The sequence below is a fragment of the Pristiophorus japonicus genome, chromosome 6 (genome assembly GCF_044704955.1).
Source record: "Pristiophorus japonicus isolate sPriJap1 chromosome 6, sPriJap1.hap1, whole genome shotgun sequence".
Classification (NCBI taxonomy): domain Eukaryota; kingdom Metazoa; phylum Chordata; class Chondrichthyes; family Pristiophoridae; genus Pristiophorus; species Pristiophorus japonicus.
The window spans coordinates 55,168,723-55,194,033 of NC_091982.1; the positions used below are offsets into that span (position 1 = coordinate 55,168,723).

General features: G+C 45.0%; 2 protein-coding genes across 7 annotated transcripts in view; both read left to right on the plus strand.

Annotated features, from left to right (window-relative positions):
• commd5 (COMM domain containing 5) overlaps positions 1-14,310 on the plus strand; it is a 55,251-nt gene extending 40,941 nt beyond the window's left edge. For all 3 annotated transcript variants that reach the window (XM_070882873.1, XM_070882872.1, XM_070882871.1), the window contains one exon: positions 13,208-14,310. In XM_070882873.1, coding sequence (XP_070738974.1) covers positions 13,208-13,309 — 102 coding nt within the window. In that variant the 3' untranslated portion in view covers positions 13,310-14,310. The remainder of the gene's footprint in view (positions 1-13,207) is intronic.
• Positions 14,311-22,286: 7,976 nt separating this feature from the next.
• LOC139265664 (LON peptidase N-terminal domain and RING finger protein 3-like) overlaps positions 22,287-25,311 on the plus strand; it is a 45,378-nt gene continuing 42,353 nt past the window's right edge. For 3 of the 4 annotated variants that reach the window (XM_070882864.1, XM_070882866.1, XM_070882868.1), the window contains exon 1: positions 22,287-23,028. In XM_070882864.1, the coding sequence (XP_070738965.1) occupies positions 22,401-23,028 (628 nt within the window). In that variant the 5' untranslated portion in view covers positions 22,287-22,400. The remainder of the gene's footprint in view (positions 23,029-25,311) is intronic. The other variant, XM_070882867.1, reaches the window with a different exon arrangement.

Below are 25,311 nucleotides of genomic sequence, written 5' to 3' on the forward strand. Positions count from 1 at the left end.
AAACACTTCAGAAAGTGTGACGTTCTACAATTTGTGGTGCTGACTTCAGCAGCACTTTGTATAACAGCATGTCCTTGGCACCCTGCCCAGAAGAAGTGTTGGAGCTGGTTATTCTAAAACGTTGATGCTGTTGTCTGATCCTGTAGTGCTTCATGAAATTGATTTGCAAGAGATGTAAGATATCTATGAATTTTATAGATTAATTTTGTCTTAACACGCTGAGGAACCACAACATGGGCAGGCGCACGGTGTTTTTGGGAGATGAGAAACAAAAGTGTGTGTGGAGACGCGAAAGGCAAAACAGTGATTTTACAAAAGAAACAGCTTAACTTTCCTGAAATAAAAACAGGAAAACACTCAGCAGGTCAGGCAGCATCTGTGGAGAGAGGAACAGAGTTAACATTTTAGGTCAATCAGAACTGGGAGATGTTAAGAGATGAACAGTTTTTAAGCAAGTACAGAGCCAAGGAAAAGGGGGGTGGGAAGATTATAACATGGAGAGGTCTGTGATAGAATGGCTGGCAGGAGTGATGGTGCAAGACTAAAGGAGGTGATCATCAGAAAAGTAAAGGCACAAAGGTTGGGCCCAGAGGAGGTGTAGATGATTACAAAAGAGTAGTAGAAGGAGAGGGGGTATGGGGGGGGGAGGCAGCATGGGAAATCTGGCATAGTAAAGAAGACTCTCATGACCCAGGAATGGGGCAGACAAGAGGTGGGAAGACCCCAAGGGTGCGGACCACTCTGCCAGTTTGTCTCTCCTGCTCATTGCCTAATTTTGAAATTTGGCACAATGCACACCTCCTTTGTTGTTCTAAGTAGCAGGTGAAAGAGGAGATACTGGATGCACAGAAATCGAAAGGCAACAAATAGCTGAAAACAAGATAGTAAAAAGACAACAGTGCCGGCTGGAAAGAAATAAACAGAAGAAAACATAAAGCGATGGATTTGAATCGGGCGGACAAAGCTGTGTGGGTTGCACTTTGCAAAGTACCATTTATCTTAAAGTTGGTTTTAAGAGTTTTTAAGCACAGTGTTACTCATTCAGGACAGGTGAACAGCTATTGGGCAGAGGTAAGAATTACTGCCCTTGACATCAAGGCAGCATTCGACTGAGTGTGGCACCAAGGAGCCGCAGTGAAACTGAAGTCAATGGGGATTAAGGGAAAACTTTCCAGTAGCTGGATCCATACCTGTCACAAAGGAAGATGGTTGTTGGAGACCATTCATCTCAGCCCCAGAACATCGCTGCAGGAATTTCTCAGGCTCAACTATCTTCAGATACTTCATCAATGATCTTCCGTCCATCATAAGGTCAGAAGTGGGGCTGTTCGCTGATTACTGCTCAGTGTTCTGCTCCATTAGCAGTTTCTCAGATAATGAAGCCGTCTGTATTCACATGCAGCAGGACCTGGACAATATCTAGGCTTGGACCAGTAAGTGAAAAGTAACATTTGCACCACACCGAGTCTCAGACAACGACCATCTTCAACAAGAGAGAGCATGAAAGCTCCTCTTGGTATTCAACGGTATTAGCATTGCCAAGATCCCGAGCATCAACATCCTGATCGGGAGCAGGAGGGTGCATAGTCAACACTGACCAGAAATTCAACTGGACTAGCTGCATAAATGCCATGCCTATGATTGCCGATCAGAGACTGGGTGTTGTGTGACTAGTAGCCCACTTTCTGACTCTCCAAACCCTCGACACCACCTATAAGGCACAACTGGCAGGAGTTCCAGGGAGTCATCATCATAGGCAGTCCCTCGAAATCGAGGAAGGCTTGCTTCCACTCTAAAAATGAGTTCTTGGGTGACTGTACAGTCCAATACGGGAGTTATAGTCTCTGTTACAGGTGGGACAGACAGTCGTTGAGGGAAAGGGTGGGTGGGACTGGTTTGCCGCACGCTTCTTCCGCTGCCTGCGCTTGTTTTCTTCATGCTCTCGGCGATGAGACTCGAGGTACTCAGCACCCTCCCGGATGCACTTCCTCCACTTAGGACGGTCTTTGGCCAGGGACACCCAGGTGTCGGTGAGGATACTGCATTTGATCAAGGAGGCTTTGAGGGTGTCCTTGAAACGTTTACAAGATGTTTAAAGACACAAATAACCTTCCGGAAATACTAGGGAACCGAGGGTCTAGCGAGAAGGAGGAACTAAAGGAAATCCTTATTAGTCAGCAAATTGTGTTAGGAAAATTGATGGGATTGAAGGCCAATAAATCCCCAGGGCCTGATAGCCTGCATCCCAGAATACTTGAGGAAGTGGCCCTAGAAATAGTAGATGCATTGGTGGTCATTTTCCAACATTCCATGGACTCTGGTTCAGTTCCTATGGATTGCAGGGTAGCTAATGTTAACCCCACTTTTTTAAAAAAAGGAGAGGGAGAGAAAACGGGGAATTATAGACCAGTTAGCCTGACATTGGTGGTGGGGAAAATGTTGGAATCAATTATTAACGATGTAATAGCAGCACATTTGGAAAGCAGTGGCAGGATCGGCCCAAGTCAGCATGGATTTATGAAAGGGAAATCATGCTTGACAAATCTTCTGGAATTTTTTTGAGGATGTAACTAGTAGAGTGGATAAGGGAGAACCAGTGGATGTGGTGTATTTGGACTTTCAAAAGGCTTTTGACAAGGTCCCATACACGCGATTAGTAAAATTAAGGCACATGGTATTGGGGGTAATGTACTGACGTGGATAGAGAACTGGTTGGCAGACAGGAAGCAAAGAGTGGGAATAAACGGGTCCTTTTCAGAATGGCAGGCAGTGACTAGTGGGGTGCCGCAGGGTTCAGTGCTGGGACCCCCATTAATATACATTAATGATTTAGACGAAGGAATTGAATGTAATATCTCCAAATTTGCACATGACACTAAGTTGGGTGGCAGTGCGAGCTGCGAGGAGGATGCTAGGAGACTGCAGGGGGACTTGGACAGGTTAAGTGAATGGGCAAATATATGGCAGATGCAGTATAATGTGGATAAGTGTGAGGTTATCCACTTTGGTGGCAAAAACAGGAAGGCAGATTATTATCTGAATGGTGACAGATTAATAGAAGGGGAGGTGCAACGAGACCTTGGTGTTATGGTACATCAGTCACTGAAGGTAGGCATGCAGGTACAGCAGGCAGTAAAGAAAGCAAATGGAATGCTGGCCTTCATAGCAAGGGGATTTGAGTATAGGAGCAGGGAAGTCTTAGTGCAGTTGTACAGGGCCTTGGTGAGACCACACCTTGAGTATTGTGTGCAGTTTTGGTCTCCTAATCTGAGGAAGGACATTCTTGCTACTGAGGGAGTGCAGCGAAGATTTACCAGACTGATTCCCGGGATGACAGGACTGACATACGAAGAAAGACTGGATCGACTAGACTTATATTCACTGGAATTTAGAAGAATGAGAGGGAATATCATAGAAACATATAAAATTCTGACGGGATTGGACAGGTTAGATGCAGGAAGAATGTTCCTGATGTTGGGGAAGTCCAGAACCAGGGGTCACAGTCTAAGGATAAGGGGGTAAGCCATTTAGGACCTAGATGAGGAGAAACATCTTCACTCAGAATTGTGAACCTGTGGAATTCTCTACCATAGAAAGTTGTTGAGGCCAGTTCGTTAGATATACTCAAAAGGGAGTTAGATGTAGCCCCGACGGCTAAAGGGATCAAGGGGTATGGAGCGAAAGCAGGAATGGGGTACTGAAGTTGCATAATCAGTCATGATCATATTGAATGGTGATGCAGGCTCGAAGGGTAGAATGGCCTACTCCTGCACCTACTTTCTATGTTTCTATGTGCTGATGCCCTCTGTCCTGTGCAGTGTCAGTTGTTTGCGGCGAAGGTTTTATTGGTGCTGCTGGTGTTGGGGCTGATCGTAATGGGATTCTGAGTTTCAAGGTGAGAGAGTATAAAGGGTACCCAGGCTGATGGAATAGATGGCAGGTGAAGTAGATCGCTTTGATCATCTCTATCAGTGGTGAGAGAGATCATGAGATCAGACAGGATGGAGACTTGTGTAAAGACTTACAGCGTGGTGAATCTATTGTGGAAATGCAGTGAGAAAGAGCATGTGGCAGAAGGAAGCTATCTCTGTCAGCTGGGAGCTTTGACTTTACGTTTAAAGCTGTCAACTCAACAGCAGATTCAATGGCCACTGAACTCCCACCTCAGTGTGACAGACAGACATGCAAAAGATGAGCTGAAAATTATTCTTAAATGGCTCTGAACAAGCCACTAATGACCTGATTTGGGTCTGCTCAGCGCTGAAAGACCCACCATCGGGAAAGGCCCGTGGCGGCGGGTTCACAGCGGGGTTTTACCAGCCTGCTGGAGTGAAAAAAACACTTTCCCACCCGACCTGCCACCGATTGTCCCCGCTAACTCAACCCCCACTGGCACCGCCCCCCCCCACCCCTTCAACATTTTGACCTATAAGACTGCCCTCAGGACAATTAATAAAGCTTTCTCAATGTTACCCACATCTCAAACATATGCACATACATTTTTTTTTACATAAAATTTAAAAATCCGCTTCTATTTCTTATGCTAGTGGGTTTTTTCACTTGAATTAGGTCGTGGTTTGGAAGGACTTTTTAAAAAAAAAAAATTATTTTGCAGGATGTGGGGGTTGCTGGCAAGGCCAGCATTTATTGTCCATCCCTAATTGCCCTCAAAGGTAGTGGTGAGGTACTTTCTTGAATACAACAGAGTGGCTTGTTAGGCCCTTTCAGAGGGCAGTTAAGAATCAACCATATTGCCATAGGCCTAGAGTCACATATAGCCCAGACCAGGTAGAACTTCTCTAAAGGACATTAGTGAACCAGATGGGTTTTTACAACAATCTGGTAGTGTCATGGTTACTGTTACTGATACTAGCTTTTTATTACGGATTTATTTAATTAACTGAATTTAAATTCCCCAGCTGCCGTGGTGGAATTTGAACTCGCGTCTCTGGATCATTAGTCCAAGGCCTCTGGATTACTGGTCCAGTAACACAACCACTAAGCTACCGTTCTCTATTATTCCATGATTGACCGGTTTCCGACTTATTCCCAGTGAGATTAGAGACCTAGGAACAGACCTTTGCAAGCCATGAGTCCTGCCAAATTCTAGAAGGCGAGCATAGCCTAAAAACAACCAGAAATAGAAATGGAGCACACTGCGGCAGTGGGGGGGTGGGGGGGGAGACATGTGGACTTTGTCGGCGGAGAGACCAAAGCCTGTGGCTTTTAGTTTGGTTTCTTCACGGTTAAAAGAAATGAAGATTTTTGCTCCGTGAATAAATTGCCAAGATACAATCTCGGGTCTTAGTTCTCTGCTGCCGTTAGACTTTTGCACAGTAAGGGGATGATCAGCTTTTAACTTGTGTTAGTCAGTAAACACTGGGAGGGGCCAGTGCTGAAAATGAATAGTAATTAGAACTTGAGATGCACCAAACTTATATAAGTATGAATTGCTGCCAATTGCAGACTTTATATAACCATTTGGTCTGCTGCCCAATCCTATACTGACTTCTATTGAAGGCTAGAGACTGAAAGCAGAACTATTTCATCTTGTAGCATTTGTGATATATATAATTAGCATTAAATCTGGATTGCAACTTTGTTCCATAAACTTAGAGCATAAAGAAACAGATCTGTGACGATGACTCCACTCTCGACCATTCCAATACTTTCCCTGGCAGGCCAACTATCCTCAGCTCATCCAAAATTCTGCTGCCGCTATCCCATCTCACACCATGTTCCAGTCACCATCAACCCTTTCCTGACCTACATAGGTGCCCAGTCCCCCAGTGGCTCGAGTTTAAAATTCTTAACCTTATGTTTAAACCCATTCATGGCCTCAATTCTCCTGGTCTTTGTAATCTCATCCGGACCACGATACCCACGAGCTCTCCTGACTCTGGGCTCTTGTGCATTCCACCCCTGCCTTCCCTCAACAATTGGTGGCCGTCCCGTCAGCTGCCTGGGCCCTCTGCTCTGGAATTCCCACCTTAAACCCCTCTGCCTCTCTAACTTCCTCTCTTCCTTTAAGACCCTCCTTAAAACCCATCCCTTTGACTCATCATCATAGGCGGTCCCTCGAACGAGGATGACTTGCTTCCACAAATTCACAGTGTTTCGATGAAGGACTCAATGTTCCAGTCCTGAACTCCAATTGAGGGAGTGGAAGATGCCTGTGCATGAATTTTTTTAACCTATGGTGACCGTTGCACACCAGTCACCACAAGGGCTCGACAGGTCTAGGTCTTGTGGCAAGGGTTAACCAAGACGACTGGAGACCTGCTCTGTGTACAGACCTAGCGTGCACACATATCACAGTGTGGGCTGGCCCGTGCTGCCCCTGGGCTCTCACCTCTTCTGGGCCCCGTACCCTCATCTGTCGCACCTCCACCACAAGCACTTGCCACTCATCCGCCCCGATCTTCCCACTCCTCTGTACCTGGGCCCTGCCGATGTTCCTGCCTACACTCCAAAACGGTGACCAGGGTTTTGATGACGTCACCCAGTCGCCGATCTCAAAATCCTTGGAGCAGTTCGCGCTGGAGGTTGAAGTGGTATGCCGCTCCAGCTCTTTTATAACCCGACCTGCGGAGCTGTTCTCTCGCAGGTCGGGGGGCCACGACTAAGCCTTTGGTCATCATACCTAAAATGTCCTCCTTTAGCTCCGTGTCATTATTTTTGATTGGCTCTGCGAAAAACAACAGCATGCATTTATATTATCATCATAGGCTGTCCCTCGGAATCGAGGAAGACTTGCTTCCATTCTTAAAATGAGTCCTTAGGTGGCTGAACAGTCCAATACGAGAGCCACAGTCCCTGTCACAGGTGGGACAGATAATCATTGAGGGTAAGGGAGGGTGGGACAGATTTTCCGCACGCTCTTCCCGCTGCCTGCACTTTATTTCTGCATGCTCTTGGCGATGAGACTCGAGGTGCTCAGCACCCTCCTGGATGCACTTCCTCTACTTGGGGTGGTCTTTGGCCAGAGGCTCCCAGGTATCGGTGGGGATGTTGCACAATATCAGGGAGGCTTTGAGGGTGCCCTTGTAACGTTTCCTCTGCCCATCTTTGGCTCATTTGCCGTGAAGGAGTTCCGAGTCGAGCGCTTGCTTTGGGAGTCTAGTGTCCGACATGCGGACACTGTGGCCTGCCCAGTGGAGCTGATCAAGTGTGGTCAGTGCTTCCGTGCTGGAGATGTTGGCCTGGTCGAGGACAGGCAACGTAGTAAAACATCCCAAGGCACTTCACAGGAGCGTTATCAGTTAGAATTTGACACCAAGCCACATAAGGAGATGTTAGGACAGGTGACCAAAAGCTTGGTCAAAGAGGTAGGTTTTAAGGGGCATCTTAAAGGAGGAGAGAGAGGTAGAGAGGCTTAGGGAGGGATTTCCAGAGCTTAGGGCCTTCGCAGCTAAAGGCACGGCCACCAATGGTGGGGCGATTTGAAATCGGGGATGCTCGAGGCCAAAATTAGACATCTCGAAGGGTTGTGAGGCTGGAGTTGATTACAGAATTAGGGAGGGATGTGGCCATGAAGAGATTTGAAAACCAGGATGAGAATTTTAAAATTGAGATATTGAGAAGCAGCTTGGGAAGTTTTTCTGTGTTAACGGTGCTATATAAATGCACATTATTATTTATATCACACTGCACTGTAATTTTGAGGTCTTGCTGTATATTCCTGACACTAGAATAATGTTATAATTATTCAGTTTATAAGTACTCTGCATATGAATTACCATAAATGCAAGTATAGGTTCATGAGGTTGATTCCTGAGATGAACGGGTTGTCATATGAAGAAAGGTTGAGTAGGTTGGGCCTATACTCACTGGAGTTTAAAAGACTGAGGTGATCTTATTGAAATGTATAAGATTCTGAGGCTTGACACGGTAGATGCAGAGAGGATGTTTTCCCTCGTGGGGGAATCTAGAACTAGGGAGCATAGTTTCAGAATAAGGAGTCACCCATTTAAAACGGAGATGAGGAGGAATTTCTTCTCTGATGGTTGTAAATCTTTGCAATTCTTTATCCGAGAGAGCTGTGGAGGCTGGGTCATTGAATATATTTACGGTAGAGATACAGATTTTTGAACGATAAGGGAGTCAAGGATCATGGGAACAGGCATGAAAGTGGAGTTGAGGCCAAGATTTTATTGAATGGCGGAGCAGACACGAGGGGCCAAATGGCCTACTCCTGCTCCTATTTCTTATGTTCTTATAAGACCAAAGTCTTCCAGTGAGCTTTAAAGTGACACATTATCACCAGCACAGTTATCAGAAATGTGTCTTTGCAGGTAATCATGAACCACAAGTGTGTTTTGAATCCATGACCAATTTTAAATTGGAGACAATGACTCTCCTAAGAATTGTGTCTGAGTTTTTAATTTGACAACAAATATCCTTGAAAATATTTCCCCTCGTGTGGGAATCTAGAGCTAGGGGGCCTTTAAGCATCCTCTCTGTATCTACCCTGTCAAGCCTGACCCAAGTGTTTCCAACATTTTTAATTTCAGATTTCCAGCATCTGCAATATTTTGCTTTTGGTAAACTGTCAATTGTGTTACACTTTAAGAATTGAAAACAAAATATGCTATTCTGCTTGCATTTTTTTTATACCATTAAGTTTCACTTCACGATGAAGATCAATGGACACATTTTCAAGGTTATTTGTTGTTGGCGAGAGAAACGGAGTTAACGTTTCAGGTCGTCAGTTTATTGAGCTCTGCATTACAAAGTTATCTGATTTATAACCATCCCGCTAACTGTATCCCAAATACCTTTTTTTTTATTGGTGTTCTGATTTTAAACAACAGTGGGATTGCAACAGAGCACAAACTTGTCTGAGTATATTGAAGTAGCCATTCACTGGTTGCTAGTCTGCTGCCATCCAGTTCTGTACTCGTCCTCCTGCTTATCTTAGAGATATGAAGCTTTAAAAAAACATTTTTAAATGTATTGTGAACTATCGCAAAGAAGTTGTCTTCTGTGGCCTTTTTTGACTGGAAAATCAGATTTGTTTTTTTTTTGTCTTCTCCGAATGTTACCAATGCAGTCTCTTTGGCCTACATTCAACTACTTTTCAATGCAACGCCCACTGTTGGGAATCCATGAATTGAACAAATCTGGAAAAGCCCCATTATTGTATGATTCCAAACCAGAAGTTGAATCGGCAATAGTTTGCTTTAGGCACACGCAAGGCATTCTCCCCATTTATTACAGGCCTCTTGAGCATCCCCGATTTTTAACCGCCCCACAATTGCCGGCCATGCCTTCAGCTTCCTCGGCCCTAAGCACTGGAATTTCCTTCCTAAACCTCTCCGCCTCTCTACCAATCTCTCCTCCTTTAAGATGCTCCTTAAAAACCTACCTCTCTGACCAAGCTTTGAGTCATCTGATCTAGTATTTCCTTATGTGGCTCAGCGTCAGATATTTGTTTGATAACACTCCTGTGAAGTGCTTTGGGATGTTTCACTACATTAAAGGTGTGATTATAAATGCAAGTTGTTGTAGTGCCCAGCGAGTGCTGGGAAGATGAGTCTGGGCTGACACATTCGACAGGTTTTCCTCCAAAGTTTCGAGAGTGATTGATTATTGATCAGTCATTCAGACCGAGGAGAAACCCTGCAAGAAATATACCATCCCCCATGGCTCTGCAGATTCTGATAGCAGATAGTCTGACTTGAGGTCTGTGAATTGTTTGATGTGGGCCATAGTGCGTCACCATTTTTGGGTCATTGCTCATATACTGAACTTCAGCCCAATGCAGTGACCAGTATCCATCAAAAGTCCTCTCTGTAACCAGTAGCATTGGAAACTGCAATGTAGTATCCTCGCATCCAGTGCTTCTTGCCTAATTGGCTCCTAAGCACTGCGATGTCTAAGCAGGGCTATCCTTTCCAGAGCTCCATCGTTTTATTTCAGTGGCACTGATGCTGATGTCCGAGATCAATGATATTCAGAATCTTGTCGACAAATTCACCGCTGATGCTACCGTGTGATGGAAAGCTGAAGAACCAGAAAATAAAACGGGGAAGGTGGCTCAACCATGGCTAACAAGGGAAATTAAGGATAGTGTTAAAGCCAAGGAAGAGGCATATAATTTGACTAGAAAATGCAACAAATCTGAGGACTGGGAGAAGTTTAGAATTCAACTGAGGAAGACGAAGGGTTTCATTAAGAGGGGGAAAATAGAATTCGAGAGGAAGCTTGCAGGGAACATAAAAACTGACTGCAAAAGCTTCTATAAATATGTGAAGAGAAAAAGATTAGTTAAGACAAACGTAGGTCCCTTGCAGTCGGATTCAGGTGAATTTATAATGGGGAACAAAGAAATGGCAGACCAATGGAACAAATACTTCACGAAGGAAGACACAAATAACCTTCTGATTGTACTAGGGGACAGTAGGTCGAGTGAGAAGGAGGAACTGAAGGATATCCTTATTAGGCAGGATATTGTGTTAGGGAAATTGATGGGATTGAAGGCCGATAAATCCCCAGGTCCTGATAGTCTGCATCCCAGAGTACTTAAGGAAGTGGCCCTAGAAATAGTGGATGCATTGGTGATCATTTTCCAACAATCTATCGCCTCTGGATCAGATCTTATGGACTGGATGGTAGCTAATGTAACGCCACTTTTTAAAAAAGGAGGGAGAGAGAAAACAGGTAATTATTGACCGGTTAGCCTGACATCAGTAGTGGGGAAAATGTTGGAATCAATCATTAAGGATGAAATAGCAGCGCATTTGGAAGGCAGTGACAGGATCGGACCAAGTCAACATGGATTTATGAAAGGGAAATCATGCTTGACAAATCTTCTAGAATTTTTGGTGAGGATGTAGCTAGCCGAGTGGACAAGGGAGAACCAGTGGATGTGGTGTATTTGGACTTTCAAAAGGCTTTTGACAAGGTCCCGCACAAGAGATTGGTGTGCACAATCAAAGCACATGGTATTGGTGGTAATGTACTGACGTGGATAGAGAACTGGTTGGCAGACAGGAAGCAGAGAATCGGGATAAACTGGTCCTTTTCAGAATGGCAGGCAGTGACTAGTGGAGTGCTGCAGGGCTCAGTGCTGGGACCCCAGCTCTTTACAATATACATTAACGATTTAGATGAAGGAATTGAGTGTAATATTTACAAGTTTGCGGATGACACTAAACTGGGTGGCAGTGTGAGCTGTGAGGGGGACGCTAAGAGGCTGCAGAGTGACTTGGACAGGTTAGGTGAGTGCGCAAATGCATGGCAGATGCAGTATAATGTGGATAAATGTGAGGTTATCCATTTTGGGGGCAAAAACACGAAGGCAGAATATTATCTGGATGGCGGCAGATTAGGAAAAGGGGAGGTGCAACGAGACCTGGGTGTCATGGTTCATCAGTCACTGAAAGTGGGCATGCAGGTACAGCAGGCGGTGAAGAAGGCAAATGGTATGTTGGCCTTCATAGCTTGGGGATTTGAGTATAGGAGCAGGGAGGTCTTACTGCGGTTGTACAGGGCCTTAGTGAGGCCTCACCTGGAATATTGTGTACAGTTTTGGTCTCCTAATCTGAGGAAGAACGTTCTTGCTATTGAGGGAGTGCAACGAAGGTTCACCAGACTGATTCCAGGGATGGCTGGACTGTCATATGAGGAGAGACTGGATCAACTGGGCCTTTATTCACTGGAGTTTAGAAGGATGAGAGGGGATCTCATTGAAATGTATAAGATTCTGACGGGACTGGACAGGTTAGATGCAGGAAGAATGTTCCTGATGTTGGGGAAGTCCAGAACCAGGGGACATAGTCTTAGGATAAGGGGTAGGCCATCTAGGACTGAGATGAGGAGAAACTTCTTCACTCAGAGTTGTTAATCTATGGAATTCCCTACCGCAGAGAGTTGTTGATGCCAATTCATTTGATATATTCAAGAGGGAGTTAGATATGGCCCTTACGGCTAAGAGGATCAAGGGGTATGGAGAGAAAGCAGGAAAGGGGTACTGAGGTGAATGATCAGCCATGATCTTATTGAATGGCGGTGCAGGCTCGAAGGGCCGAATGGCCTACTCCTGCACCTATTTTTTCTCTTTCTATCAATCGAGCAAATCCAACAGGCCAAATGGGTCTTGAAGCTAATCCCACACTTGGGGCCAGTTGTTCCCAGTCCTTGAACCCAAGTAATAACCATTAAAGAAAGGCTTGCATTTATGTAACATATTTCATGGCCACGGTATGTCTCAAAGCGCAAGTTGATGGCTGTGTTTCCTCCATTACAACAGCAACTACACTTCAAAAAGTATTTAATTGACTATAAAGCGTTTTTGGACATCCGGTGGTTGTGCAAGGCGCAGTAGAAATGCAAGTCTTTCTTTCTATGAAACTTTCCACTTTTTTCAGCGATACTCGGTCCATCAAACTACAGGTTGAACCTCCCTTATCCGGAACCCTTGGAACCTGCCCTGTTCCGGATAAGGGATTTTTCTGGACGAGGGGTGGTCACGTTAAATTGGATGGTACAGGCACTGAGCAAGGGGATATCGGGGCTGGCTGTCTTGGGGCTGGGAGTGCAGCAGAGGGATCATGGAGGGGTGTATTGCGGAGTCAGGCCAACGATTGCAGGAATCGGCAGTGAGGAAGGACTTCAGTTTGTTCATGTCGGAGTTCTGCGCATGCACCACCTGGTGGCTGGGAATCGTTCCACACGGGATGGTTCCGGATAAGGGAGTTTAAACCTGTACATGAGATCTGATCAATGGTGCCTCACTCAGGCCATAGGACATGAGTGGCAGCCTGACCTTGAATCTGCTCCTTCAAAGAAAGGAAGAAAGAAAGACACTGTTGTAATGTGGGAAATGCAGCAGCCAATTTGTGCACAGCAAGCTCCCACAAACAGCAATGGGTAAAGAAGTTTCTCCAGAATTCCCTATTGGATTTATTAGTGACTATCTTATATTTATGGACGCCTAGTTTTGGTTTCCCCCACAAGTGAAAAAATCTCTACGTCTACCCTATCAAAGCATTTCAGAGTCGTAAAGAAATCTATCGGGTCGCCCCTCAGCCTTCCCTTTATAGAGAAGAGAGACCCAGCCTATACAATCTTTCCTGATGGGTATAACCACTCAGTTCTGCTGTTACATTTGTTATAAACACAAGACAAGTTGCTTTTATTTCATTCCAGTATATAACTAACTGATAAATATGTCCACCTCATTATATTCTCTCTTTATTTTCAGGTACCAGTTGCGAAGTTCCAGGAGTTGCGGTACAATGTTGCCCTAATCTTGAAGGAAATGAATGATTTGGAAAAAAGAAGCATTCTCAAAATTCAAGATTAATATCTTTCACAAAATATGATAGAAACAAGACTGTAAACCAGTTTTCAAAGCTTGTGTAACAGGAACTTTCTTGTAGCCTTCGATAGGAGACAAGTTAGCTTTGTTAAAGCTGCCATACCCAGAGAAATGTTCATTATTTTTAGAACACGTATGGAGGATCCAAGTTATGAACTGAGATCACTGGTGCAACACGGGCTTCTTGAGTTAGTTCCCAGTATTTGACAGCTTTAAAATGCCTATCTTACAAAGCGAGCCAGTGTGTCAGTCAGTGCTGTTGAAACTGGCTTGATGAGTCAACCCAAACCACACTCTCTCAGTCCAGCAGTTTATTTAAAAAATTAAAAACACATCGGCAAAAGCCTGCGTTGGCAGAGAAAGAGAGAGTGAAAACCTTAAAAAGTGGTGCAAAATGAAAGAAAGGGTGCAGTAACTTTAATCAATAATAGTAATGATGTACTGGTCAAAACTGGAACATTATCCAAGAATGTAAATCATGTCATGTTTGAATATGACCAATCCTTTTTTGTGCATATTGCTAATCTAAGGTAAGCTTTTGAGTTAAATCACCTTTAGCTTGATATACAATAACAGATCCAGTTTCAAACTTTGTACTTTATATGCAATAAAACCTCGTAGAATAAGCCATCATAATTTTGGCATTTCTTTTTTAGACTGGCAAAGTTTCTGCCCAATGCAGAAACTGATCATTGTGTTTGGGTCTCCAAACCAAACTTCTGAAAAATCCATCTAGCTAAGAGTTTGTTTTCCCATTATGGAGTATACACTCTTTCCCTCCATGGAGGCATCCCATTTATCCTAGTCCAAAGATCTTGGATTCAGACTGGCAAGAGTCAATGCTTAGGAACTAATGATGTCAATCTTTAGACGTGCAGTGTAGGTGCCCAGTTTTCGGTCAATCTGAGGCTAATTCTTTGGGTCTCTCTCCCAAAATTGCTGATGGGAGCCAGGAGACAATGGAAAAAATAAAGTATTTAAACAGATTTTAGTCTCTTTCTTTCCCTTTCCCACTCCCTCCTTGTCTCCCCTCGTCTTGTGATGGTCTGGACTCTTGCATGGGCAATAGTTCCAGTGCACCTTTGCTAAGTGACCCTTCTTCACATGTGAGTTTTGATGGTGAATGTTGTCCTGCTGAGTTACTATGGAGTGCATCATGGCTGAGCTTGACTAGATTCTCAGCCAATGGTTATAGGGATGCACTTTCCAACAGTGGGTAGCAGATGGGAAACAAGACCAGGAGCCTTTGCTGGTATTGGTGCTGAAATTAATTGTAACAACCTGCTGTGAGGCTGGAATTTTCTTGGATTTTCTGGCAGGGTATAGATTAAAGGTTAAAGCGGGATAATTTCATAATACCCATACATTATATTTCTTTTATAATGCCCAAAATATTTTTATGGCTCATTATATCCCACAAAAGGTCTTTAATATTTTGCATGCATGTTCATATCATTACATAATCACTGAAGTATCTGCTTAACTCATTTGGTAACAGTCTCACCTCTGAGTCAGAAGCTTCTACATTCCTATCCCAGTCCAGATCTTGAGCACATATTCTAGGCTGCCACTTCAGTGCAGTTCTAAGGGAGTGCTGCACTGTTACCATTATTCGGAGGAGTGTCCTGGCTAACATTCCTCCCTCAATCAGCACTGTTTAAAAACAGATGAAGTTGGCATTCCTCTAATTTGCTGTTTGTCGTGCACAAATTGGCTGTCATGTTTACCCATATCAATGTCTCTGCTTGTTTAGAATTTGAATTTGTACCACTCTTAATTTATACCTCTTTCTCAATCCTTGTGCTGTTAATTTCACAAGCAATCCTTCAATCTGATTTGGTTAAGGAGACACACAGTTGGTTGCCCTGTTTCCCTCGTTGTGCCGTTATCAGGTTGCACTTTCAGCAGCTTGCCACGCAAAAATATTTACAAACCTAAACCTGCAAGGGCATGTCTAATGAACAGCAGATGCCATTACATGCCCTGCTACTGCAAATGATGGCCCGTTATAATTCAGTACAACTCTGGATCATTCATGTTTCGAGTAAACAGGAGTAGCTCCAACACAGTTGCTTGCAGAATACCATTTGCCACACCTTTCCATTCTGAGAAATAACCTTTTACCATCTGTCCTCTTACCATGCGGCCAGATTCTGCTTAATCCCATGTGCTATTGTCAGCTGTGGCTCAGTGGGTAGTATTCTCGCCTCTGAGTCAGAAGGTTGTGGGTTCAAGTCCCATACAAGGGACTTGAGCGCACAAATAAAATCTTATGTTGACACTCCAGTGCTGTGCTGAGGGAGCGCTGCACTGTCACAGTTGCGTGCGGTCTTTCGGATGAGACTTTAAACCGAAGCTCCGTCTGCTCTCTCAAGTGGACGTAAAAGATCCCATGGCGCTATTTCGAAGAAGAGCAGGGGAGTTTCCCTGGTGTCCTGGCCAATATTTATCCCTCAATCAACATAACAAAAAAACCCAAATTATCTGGTCATCACATAGCTGTTTGTGGGAGCTTGCTATGTGCAAATTGGTTGCCACGTTTCCCACATTACAACAGTGACGACACTCCAAAAGTACTTTCTTGCTGTAAAGCGCTTTGAGACGTCCAGTAGTTGTAAAAGGCGCTATATAAATCCCAAGTATTTTTATTTTTATTACCTTTGCCTCATTGGGGGTGGTGGTGGGGGGGGGGGGTTGGGGCCATATCAATGCGTTATGGAAAAACCATATAAGGAGCCCTTCGGGCTGAAATTGCCCCCTCTTTAAGGTCCAATACCGCCTCCTAAGGGGTGGTAATGGGCCGGTAAGACCTTTCCAACCGGGGGCAGACGGATAGGCCGATCATCCGAAATTACCCCCGAGCCGGGGGCGGCAGAAACCGATTTCAGCCGCGACCCGTGTTCCCGCCCCGTCGGGCACGTGCCGACCCCTTACCGTCCAGAGGTGACCCTTTTCCGCCCCGCAAAGGAAATTTCCGTCACTCGGTGCCCTCGGCAGCTTTTCCTGGTGGGCAGCTGCCAGTGGCTGGGCGGCACATCTGCCATTAAAGGGGAGGGCGCATCGCCATGACCGCCATTTTATTTTAATTGTCGGCCGACTCTGAAGTCGGCCCGACAATGGCATCCATGGGTTTGGCCGGGCCGCTATCTGGAGGCCGGGCCACTATCTGGAAACCTGGCACCTCTTGGGTGTTGGGCCACTGGCCCGGCCGAAACCCTCCCTGGTGGCCCAGTGGGCGTCACTAAAGTGGCTGCAGAGCTCATAGCCGCCCTCCCCTTTAACCGAAAGGGAGGGACGTTGGGGCAGAGAATAATCGTTTAATTTGAATTGTCCGCCCTGTTTGGGACAGAGGGCAATTTCAGTCCCTAATAGTTTAATAATTGAAGTAAGTCCGGTCTATAACATAAACATTATAGGTCTGTCACATTTGCCATCTTCCAGTCAACTGGTCCCCTTTTTCCTGTCAACAGAATTTTTGAAAATTATAAACCCATCAGGTTCCAGTGATTTATCATAAATAATACAAATTTAAGGTACAGAAGGAGGTCATTCAGCCCACAGTGTCTGTGCCGGCTGACAAAGAGCTACCCAGCCTAATCCCACTTTCCAGCACTTGGTCCGTAGCCTTGTAAGCCACGGCACTTCAAGCGCATATCCAGGTACTTTGTAAATGCGTTGAGGGTTTCTGCCTCTAGCACCCTTTCAGGCAGTGAGTTCCAGACCCCTACCACCCTCTGGGTGAAGAAAGTTATCCTCAACTTCCCTCTAATCTGCCCACCACTTACTTTAAATGTATGTCCCTGATTATTGACCTTTCTGCCATGGGAAATAGGTCCTTCCTATTCACTCTATACACCTCAATTAAGTCTCCTCTGTTCCAAAGAAAATAACCCCAGCTTATCCAATCTTTCCTCATAGCTAAAATTCTTTGTTCCATAGGCTGTTGTGATGAGGTTTTCAAATCCACTCTGCCATGTACCTAGGCCTATTCTGAACAAGACCATTAGTTCTTATTTTTTTGCCTCCATCATTGAACCTTCTGAACATTTGTCCATAAGTGGCAGAAATAGTTTTCATTGTTTAATCACTATTTTCTGCAGAGTCATGCAGAGTAAATAATGCATCCATAAACTGTTCAAACTCTGGATAGCTAACACCACAGCGAGGTATGTAACCAAAGAACTTGGTCCTGCTGCCTTTACCTTGATACCATGTAAGTAGGGCATTGGTGTTTACAACGTCATCTGTTCAATACCTTAGCGAAATGTAGAATTCACGGCACTTTCTCTCAGCAGTGTGTATCTCATGTTTCACACATTGGCATAGATCAATGGTTACCTGTCAGAATGCATTTCCTTGAATCTGCAGCAGGAGTCAAGGCTGTAGCCATTGAAGGATAAAGATGCTTAACTAAAGCAGGACTCTTTTAACACCTTCCCTCCATTTACTGAGATTGAGCACAATGAACAGTCAAGGACAAGGCTAGTTGAAGGAAAAACTTGTATTCATATGGCACTTCTCGGAGAAACATTTCAAAGCACTACATACAATGAACGACTTTCAAATGCACGGAGTGTAGCAGCCATTTTGCACATAGCATCATCATCGGCAGTCCCTGGAAATCAAGAAAGACTTGCTTCCACTCTAAAAGTGAGTTCTCAGGTGACTACAGTCCAATACGGGAATTACAGTCTCTATCACAGGTGGGGCAGACAGTCGTGGAAGGAAAGGGTGGATGGGGAGTCTGATTTGCCACACGTTCCTTCCACTGCCTGCGCTTGTTTTCTGCAGGCTCTCGCCAACGAGACTCGAAGTGCTCAGCGTCCTCCCGGATGCTCTTCCTCCATATAGGGCAGTCTTGGGCCAGGAATTCCCAGGTGTCAGTGGGGATGTTGCACTTTATCAAGGAGGCTTTGAGGGTGTCCTTGAAACATTTCCTCTGCCCATCTGGGGCTCGCTTTCCGTGTAGGAGTTCCAAGTAGAGCGCTTGCTTGGGAGTCTCGTGTCGGGCATGCGGATGATGCCCAATGGGGCTGGTCGAGTGTGGTCAGTGCTTTGATGCTGGGGATGTTGGCCTGATCGAGAACACTGACGTTGGTGCGTCTGTCCTCCCAGGGGATTTGCAGGATCTTGCGGAGGCAGCGCTGGTGGTATTTCTCCAGCACTTTGAGGTGTCTACTGTATATGGTCCACGTCTCTGAGCCATACAAGAGGGTGCGTATCACTACTGCCCTGTAGACCATAAGCTTGGTGCCAGATTTGAGGTCCTGGTCTTCAAACACTCTCTTCCTCAGGTGACCGAAGGCTGTGCTGGCACACTAGAGGCGGTGTTGGACTTTGTCGTCGATGTCTGCCCTTGCTGATAATAGGCTCCTGAGGTATGGAAAATTGTCCATGTTGTCCAAGCCCATGCCATGGATTTTGATGACCGGGGGCAGTGTTTTGTGTTGGAGTCAGGTTGGTGGAGGACCTTTATCTTATAGATGTTTAGTGTAAGGCCCATGCTTTCATATGCCTCGGTGAAGATTTTGACGATGGCTTGGAGTTCAGCCTCTGAATGTGCGCAGACGCAAGTGTCGTCTGCGTACTGTAGTTCGATGACAGAGGATGGGACAGTCTTGGATCTAGCCTGGAGGTGACGAAGGTTGAACAGGTTCCCATTGGTACTATAGTTTAGTTCTACTCCAGCGGGGAGCTTGTTGATAGTGAGCACGATGCACATAGCATGATACCACAAACCGGTGTGATGCATGAGAAATGTTGAGCATGATACTAGGTGGACTCCATACTCTTCAAATAGTCCATGCAATGATTAACATCTCCCTCTACAGCCCTGTCCTCTAGAATTCTCTTGCTCCAACCCTTTGTCTAGCCCTCTGCTTACTTTCAGAAGTCTCGCAAAAAACCATCTCTTCCACCATCTGTATTCCTCCATCCGTTCTCAATTTCTGTGTTCCATCCCTTCAACTTGCTGTCCACCTACACTCTGTAAGATTTTTTTTTTATTGATGTACCTATGTCCTATTTACCCTGAAGTAGTATTCACTATTCAATGGGTTCACTACATCCCATTTAATAGCTTAGTTACCTCAGTGAGGTGCCTCTCTCCTTAATCATCTGTTTAAAGTGTAAATATTGTGCTTTTCTCTGTATCCTTAAAACTATCCTGTACAGTTGGAATATATTCTTGTTACTCTTCACCAATGTATCAGCAGTGGCTCAATGGGTAGCCCACTCACCTTTGAGTCAGAAAGTTGTGGGTTCAAGTCTCACTCCAGAGACTTGAGCATGAAAATCTAGGCTGACACTCCAGTGCAGTACTGAGGGAATGCTGCACTGTCTTTTGGATGAGACCTTAAACCAAGCACCTGTCTGCTCTCTCAGGTGGACATAATAGATCCCATGGTGCTATTTTGAAGAAGAGCAGGGGTGTTATTGTCAGAGTCCTGGCCAATATTTATCCGTCAAGTAACATCACTAAAAAATGATGAGCTGGTCATTATCACAATTGTTGTTTGTAGGGGTTTGCTGTGCGCAAATTGGTTGCCGCATTTCATAAACATAAGAACATGAGAAATAAGAGCATGAATAGGCCATTTGGCCTCTCGAGCCTGCTCCGCCATTCAATAAGATCATGTCTGATCTGATCTTGGGCTCAGCTCTACTTCCCAACCCTCTCCTAATAACCCTTGACTACCTTATCGTTCAAAACATTATAACAGTTATTACATGTCAAAAGTACTTCATTGGCTGCAAAGCACTTGGGACGCCCTGAGGTTGTGAAAGGCATTATATGAATGCACATTTTTTTTCCTTCTACTGCGCCTTTTGCAACACAGAGTGCAGCTCCAACAACACGCAAGATGCTTGACACCATCCAGGACAAAGCAGCCCACTTGATTAGCACCCCATCCACCACCATCAACATTCACTCCTGGCACCGTGGCTGCAGTGTGTACCATCTACAAGATGCACTGCAGCAACTCATCAAGGCTTCTTCGACAGTGCCTCCCAAACCCGTGACCTCTACTGCCTAGAAGGACAAAGGCAGCAGGCACATGGGAACACCATCACTCCCAAATTCCCCTTCAAGTCACACAACATCCTGATCTGGAAATATATCGCTGTTCCTTCATCATCGCTGGGTCAAAGTCCTGGAACTCCCTTCCTAAGAGCACTGTGAGAGTACCATCACCACACGGACCGCAGCGGTTCAAGAAGGCAGCTCACCACCAGCTTCTCAAGGGCAATTAGGAATGGGCAATAAATGCTAGTTATGCATTGTGACTTATGCCAGTGACGCCCACATCGCGTGAACATATACAAAAAAAAGGATATATTTGGACAATCATTTTTTTGTCATTTCTTAACCAGCCAAGGAATAACCAGTTCTCAACTTTTTTTTCAGCTCCCAAGCATCAATTCGCCCATTTCCGATCCTATGCAGAGATACCAAAGAATGCCTTAGCAAACTAAACAGGGTTTCCTTCCTTTTTGCCATTGCAATTCTCTTTAGTTTAATATAAGACTTCCACTGGAGGAGGAGCAACCAGTTGGAATTTGACAACACAGCATAACCTCCCCGTGCTTTCAGTAGCAACATTTAAACATTCTGGTTTTCAGACAGCTGTGTCATGTGCTTGCACAGATTATACAATCTCGTGGCACGTAACAGCCTCCACCAATTTGCCTTACCTGTATTGGACATCAGTGGAATGGTACTGTTGTGTAATGGAGGCACATTCTGTTTACAGTGACACACAAGAGTGCTTTGACATGCCTTGCGCCTGCCATAGAGATGGAAGTTCTCAAACCAAAATAGAAACAATTATGTAAACAATTTCCAAACATTTTTGGACTAGATCACTCCAATTTTAAAAAAAATTAAACTTAATTTTTATTGTCTTTGTTATTATTATGTAAAGTATTTGATTTCAAGAAAGCTCTGGATCGTTTATTTTTCTGGTCATAGTATTGGCGACTGCCAGATTTTGTCTTGTTTACTTTTTGAAATATATACACATTCTTGCAGCCGTGTCTGGGATTACTAATTCAACAGGTCATAAATGTTTACGGTGCTGGGTTTATTGATTTCAGTTTATGACACTGTACTAGTGCTAATTCTACGAGAGATTAAAAAAAACCCTCCTTGTGTCTCTAGCTATCTTTTGTGTTCTTACCCCCACAAAAAGTTCCAGTACAATAGTGAGGCTTTCTTTATGTAAACGGCCAGTATGACAGTGCCTTACATAAGGGATGATGTAATCTACACACCACACATACACTAGACAAACGAAAAGAACGTTCTGTGGAAAAAAAGTTACTGGATCAAAATTATTAACGATTATTAACAGAACTATTTCATAAACTATATTTTTTTCCCGACTAGCTGAACTATAACAAGTTACGGAACCTCTTTTTTATACAGGGCACCGATAACGGTTGAATTTGCAAGAAGTCAATATTTCAGTTTTAATGCTGAAACTGGGAAAGACATCGTAGATTTGATATAAAACGCCGAAGATGTTACATTTTAAAAGGAAGTATTACAAGAGCTGTAAAGACAGAGTTGGGGCATTGGTGTTTATATATTTATGCAATGTGGCGATGGTGCATTGTCTTGTGATTTGCCTGCGGGTTCCTGCAGACTAAATATTAAGCTCTTGGAACTGGATGTGCACAGTTAAACACCCCAGGCAATTCTATTAATGACTTGCTGTATCTCAGTAATTATAGGGCACTGTTCATGTCGGTGGAATACAGGAGAGGGGAAAAACAGCTTGAAGGGTAAACTGGCAGAGAGAAATGTCATTCCTGCAATTGCCTCCCAAATAATTCAAAATAAACAAAATGTTACAGAACTTGCTGGTTTTGTAACAGTGTGAGTCAGGCCAATGGGAGGCGGCGAAGGGGATGTCATGTGATCTCGCTTTATGTAACACATTTTTTTATTGTGGATAAAGCTCTCCCCTTCCATGGGGATTGAGGGGGTTTTTTAAGGGATTGGGAGCCACACAGTGTGCCAGCTGAGTCAAAGGGGGTTCAATTTCCTCCATCCTTTTCTCCCTTCCCAAGCATGGGTTCAGAAGGCAGTGGGGTGGAGGTGTTACTGGAGCTGGCTGCAGAGGCGTTCAGAGCGAGGAACTTTCAGCTGGCCGCCGAGGTCTACCAGTGCCAGTTGCGAGGGCTCAAGCAGCCCAAGGAGGAGCTGGAGGTGCACCTGAAGCGAGCCCAGTGCCTGGCGCTGGGTGGGCGACTGGCCGAGGCGGTGCCGCAGTACCAGCTGCTGTGCCAGCAGGGCAGGCTGCGAGCCGAGCACCTGGAGGTGCTGGTCGGCTGCCTGGCCGAGGGCATGAGGGGCAGCCAGGGCTGGGCGCAGGGCGAGCCGCTGGCCAGGGGCTTGCTGAGCTGCCGCCGCTGCACCGGCACCCTCTTCGAGCCCGTCACCCTGCGCTGCGGCCACACTTACTGCAGGAGCTGCCTGGAGAAGGAGCGGGAGAGCAGCCAGCGAGCCCCCTGCAAAGTTTGCAGAGAGAAACTCGCCTCCTCCTCCTATAAAATCAACGTGGTTTTAAACAGCTTCCTGGGCAAGTACCACCCGGCAGAGACCAGAGCACTGACTCTCAGACACGAAGGTAACATCTTGTACAAGAACAAGCGACCGCAGGCTGCCTTAGAGAAATATCACGAAGCAATCGCATTGGGTAACGTACAATTGTTGTAATTTGTATTTGTGACATGCACATTTCAGTACTTCGGATCTTAACGTCAAACGAGTCAGTGCATGTTTTATACACTCCCTGTTTAACATTTGCGAACGGTTGGGAGTAATTAGGTGTCTAGAATTAATTCAAAGCGAAATGAGTAAAGTGCAAAAGTTGCATGTTTTTTATTGGCAGGGATGAGGATGTGAAAAAATATGAACAGAAGGGTAAAGAGGGGCTCTACAAAGTCACAGGGGGAAAATACGGTTTAAAAATGCAAGTTAAATCGACGATATTTCCTGGAGGAGATATTTGGGGTATGTTTAAGGAACACTGGGGAGTTTTAATTGAGGTTCACAGAACAGGGCGTGTTGCATAAGATGTGATACAGCCTTTTCACCGCTTTGTTACAGTGTCCTCTGGTTATGTAGCAGCTGTTGTGTAACCTCAGTGGTAGAACTGGATCAAACAGAAACTATCCCATCTGAAGTTTGACAGTTGTGATTTAGTTTAAATGCAGCGTTTTTTAAAAATCATTGAATTAATGCTGTTAACCAGTGGCTCAGTGGGTAGCACTCTCATCCTCTGCAGTAAGAAGGTTGTGGGTTCAAGTCCCACTGCAAGAGACTTGAACACATAATCCTAGGTTGATACTCCAATGGCCTACTCCTGTTCCTATGGAATAAGTGGTGGCCATTCAGCCTATCAAGTGTCGGAGGTGCCGTCTTTTGGATGAAACGTTAAACCGAGGCCCTGTCTGCCCTCTCAGGTGGACGTAAAAGATCCCATGGCCACTATTTTGAAGATGATCAGGGGAGTTATCCCCGGTGTCCTGGCCTATATATATCCCTCGATCAGCATCACTAAAAAAAAGTATAGATTATCTGGTCATTATCACATTGCTGTTTGTGGGAGCTTGCTGTGCGGAAATTGGCTGCCGCGTTTCCTACATTACAACAGTGACTGCACTTCAAAAAATACTTCATTGGTTGTAAAGTGCTTTGGGAGGTCTGGTGGTTGTGAGAGGCACTTTATGAATGCAAATATTTTCTTTTAATATAAATCGGTCAGTTTAAAAGTTATGGTTTAAGAATAATTACATAGTATTGTATTAATATTAATAACTTTAAATTTAGACCTCTCTCCCCTCAAAAAACAGCTCTCAAAAGGTTAATAATTACAGTAGTCTAGAACTTTAAAAAAATATTATTTTAGACCACACTTTATCCATTTGTAGGGCACCTGTGACAACAGATACTAAGCCAGCTAGAGAGTAAAATTAGCTTTTCTATCACCGCTGTAATTATAGTCTTTTGAAAGCATCAATTTGAAGAGTGCAGAAACCGATGGACAGGAAAAAAACAGCTGGCCCATCTAGCCTACCCCACACCCACGATGGAGCATCAGGACTAGAGACTTCCTACCCACCGCTCCCATAGGCAGCTCCCCCCTCCCCATCCTCAGCCCACCAGCAGCCATGTCATCTCCTGGGAGACAGGGAAAAAAATCCCAGGGCCAATAAGAGAAAAAATATTCTGCAAAAATACCTCTCCAATCTTCCTCACTTCACTTTGCTGGATACAGTGTCTCATCCAGTCCCTGGACTTGAGCTGGAAAAAACTCAGCCAAGCCAAATGTGCAAAACTCTCAAGCAGGTTACCATTTGGGTAACGGTCATTGCCCTTGTGCACACTTGGAGGCTGAACTCCAAACCATCGTTGACACCTTCACTAAAGCGTACGAGAGACTGGGCGTTACATTAAACATCCGTAAGACAAAAGTTCTCTACCAACCTGACCCGCCGCACAGTACTGTCCCCCGATTATCAAGATCCATGACGAGATCTTGGACAATGTGGACCACTTTCCAAACCTTGGGAGCCTTCTATCAGTGAGGGCATCGCCTTCAGTGTGCCAGTGCAGTCTTCGGTCGCATGAGGCAAAGAGTGTTTGAAGACCAAAATCTCAAACCCGGCACCAAGCTCGTGGTCCACAGAGCAATAGTGATACTCACCCTCCGATATGCTTCAGAGACATGGACAACGTACAGTAGGTACCTCAAAGCATTGGAGAAGTACCATCGACGCTGTCTCCGCAAAATCCTGAAAATCTATTGGCAGGATGGATGTATCAATGTCAACGTTCTCTCTCAGGCCAACATTCCCAGCATCGAGGCATTGACCACGCTTGATAAGCTCCGATGGACAGACCACATTGTCCGCGTGCCAGATACGAGACTCCCAAAACAAGCACTCTACTCCTAGTGACATCACGGCAAGGGAGT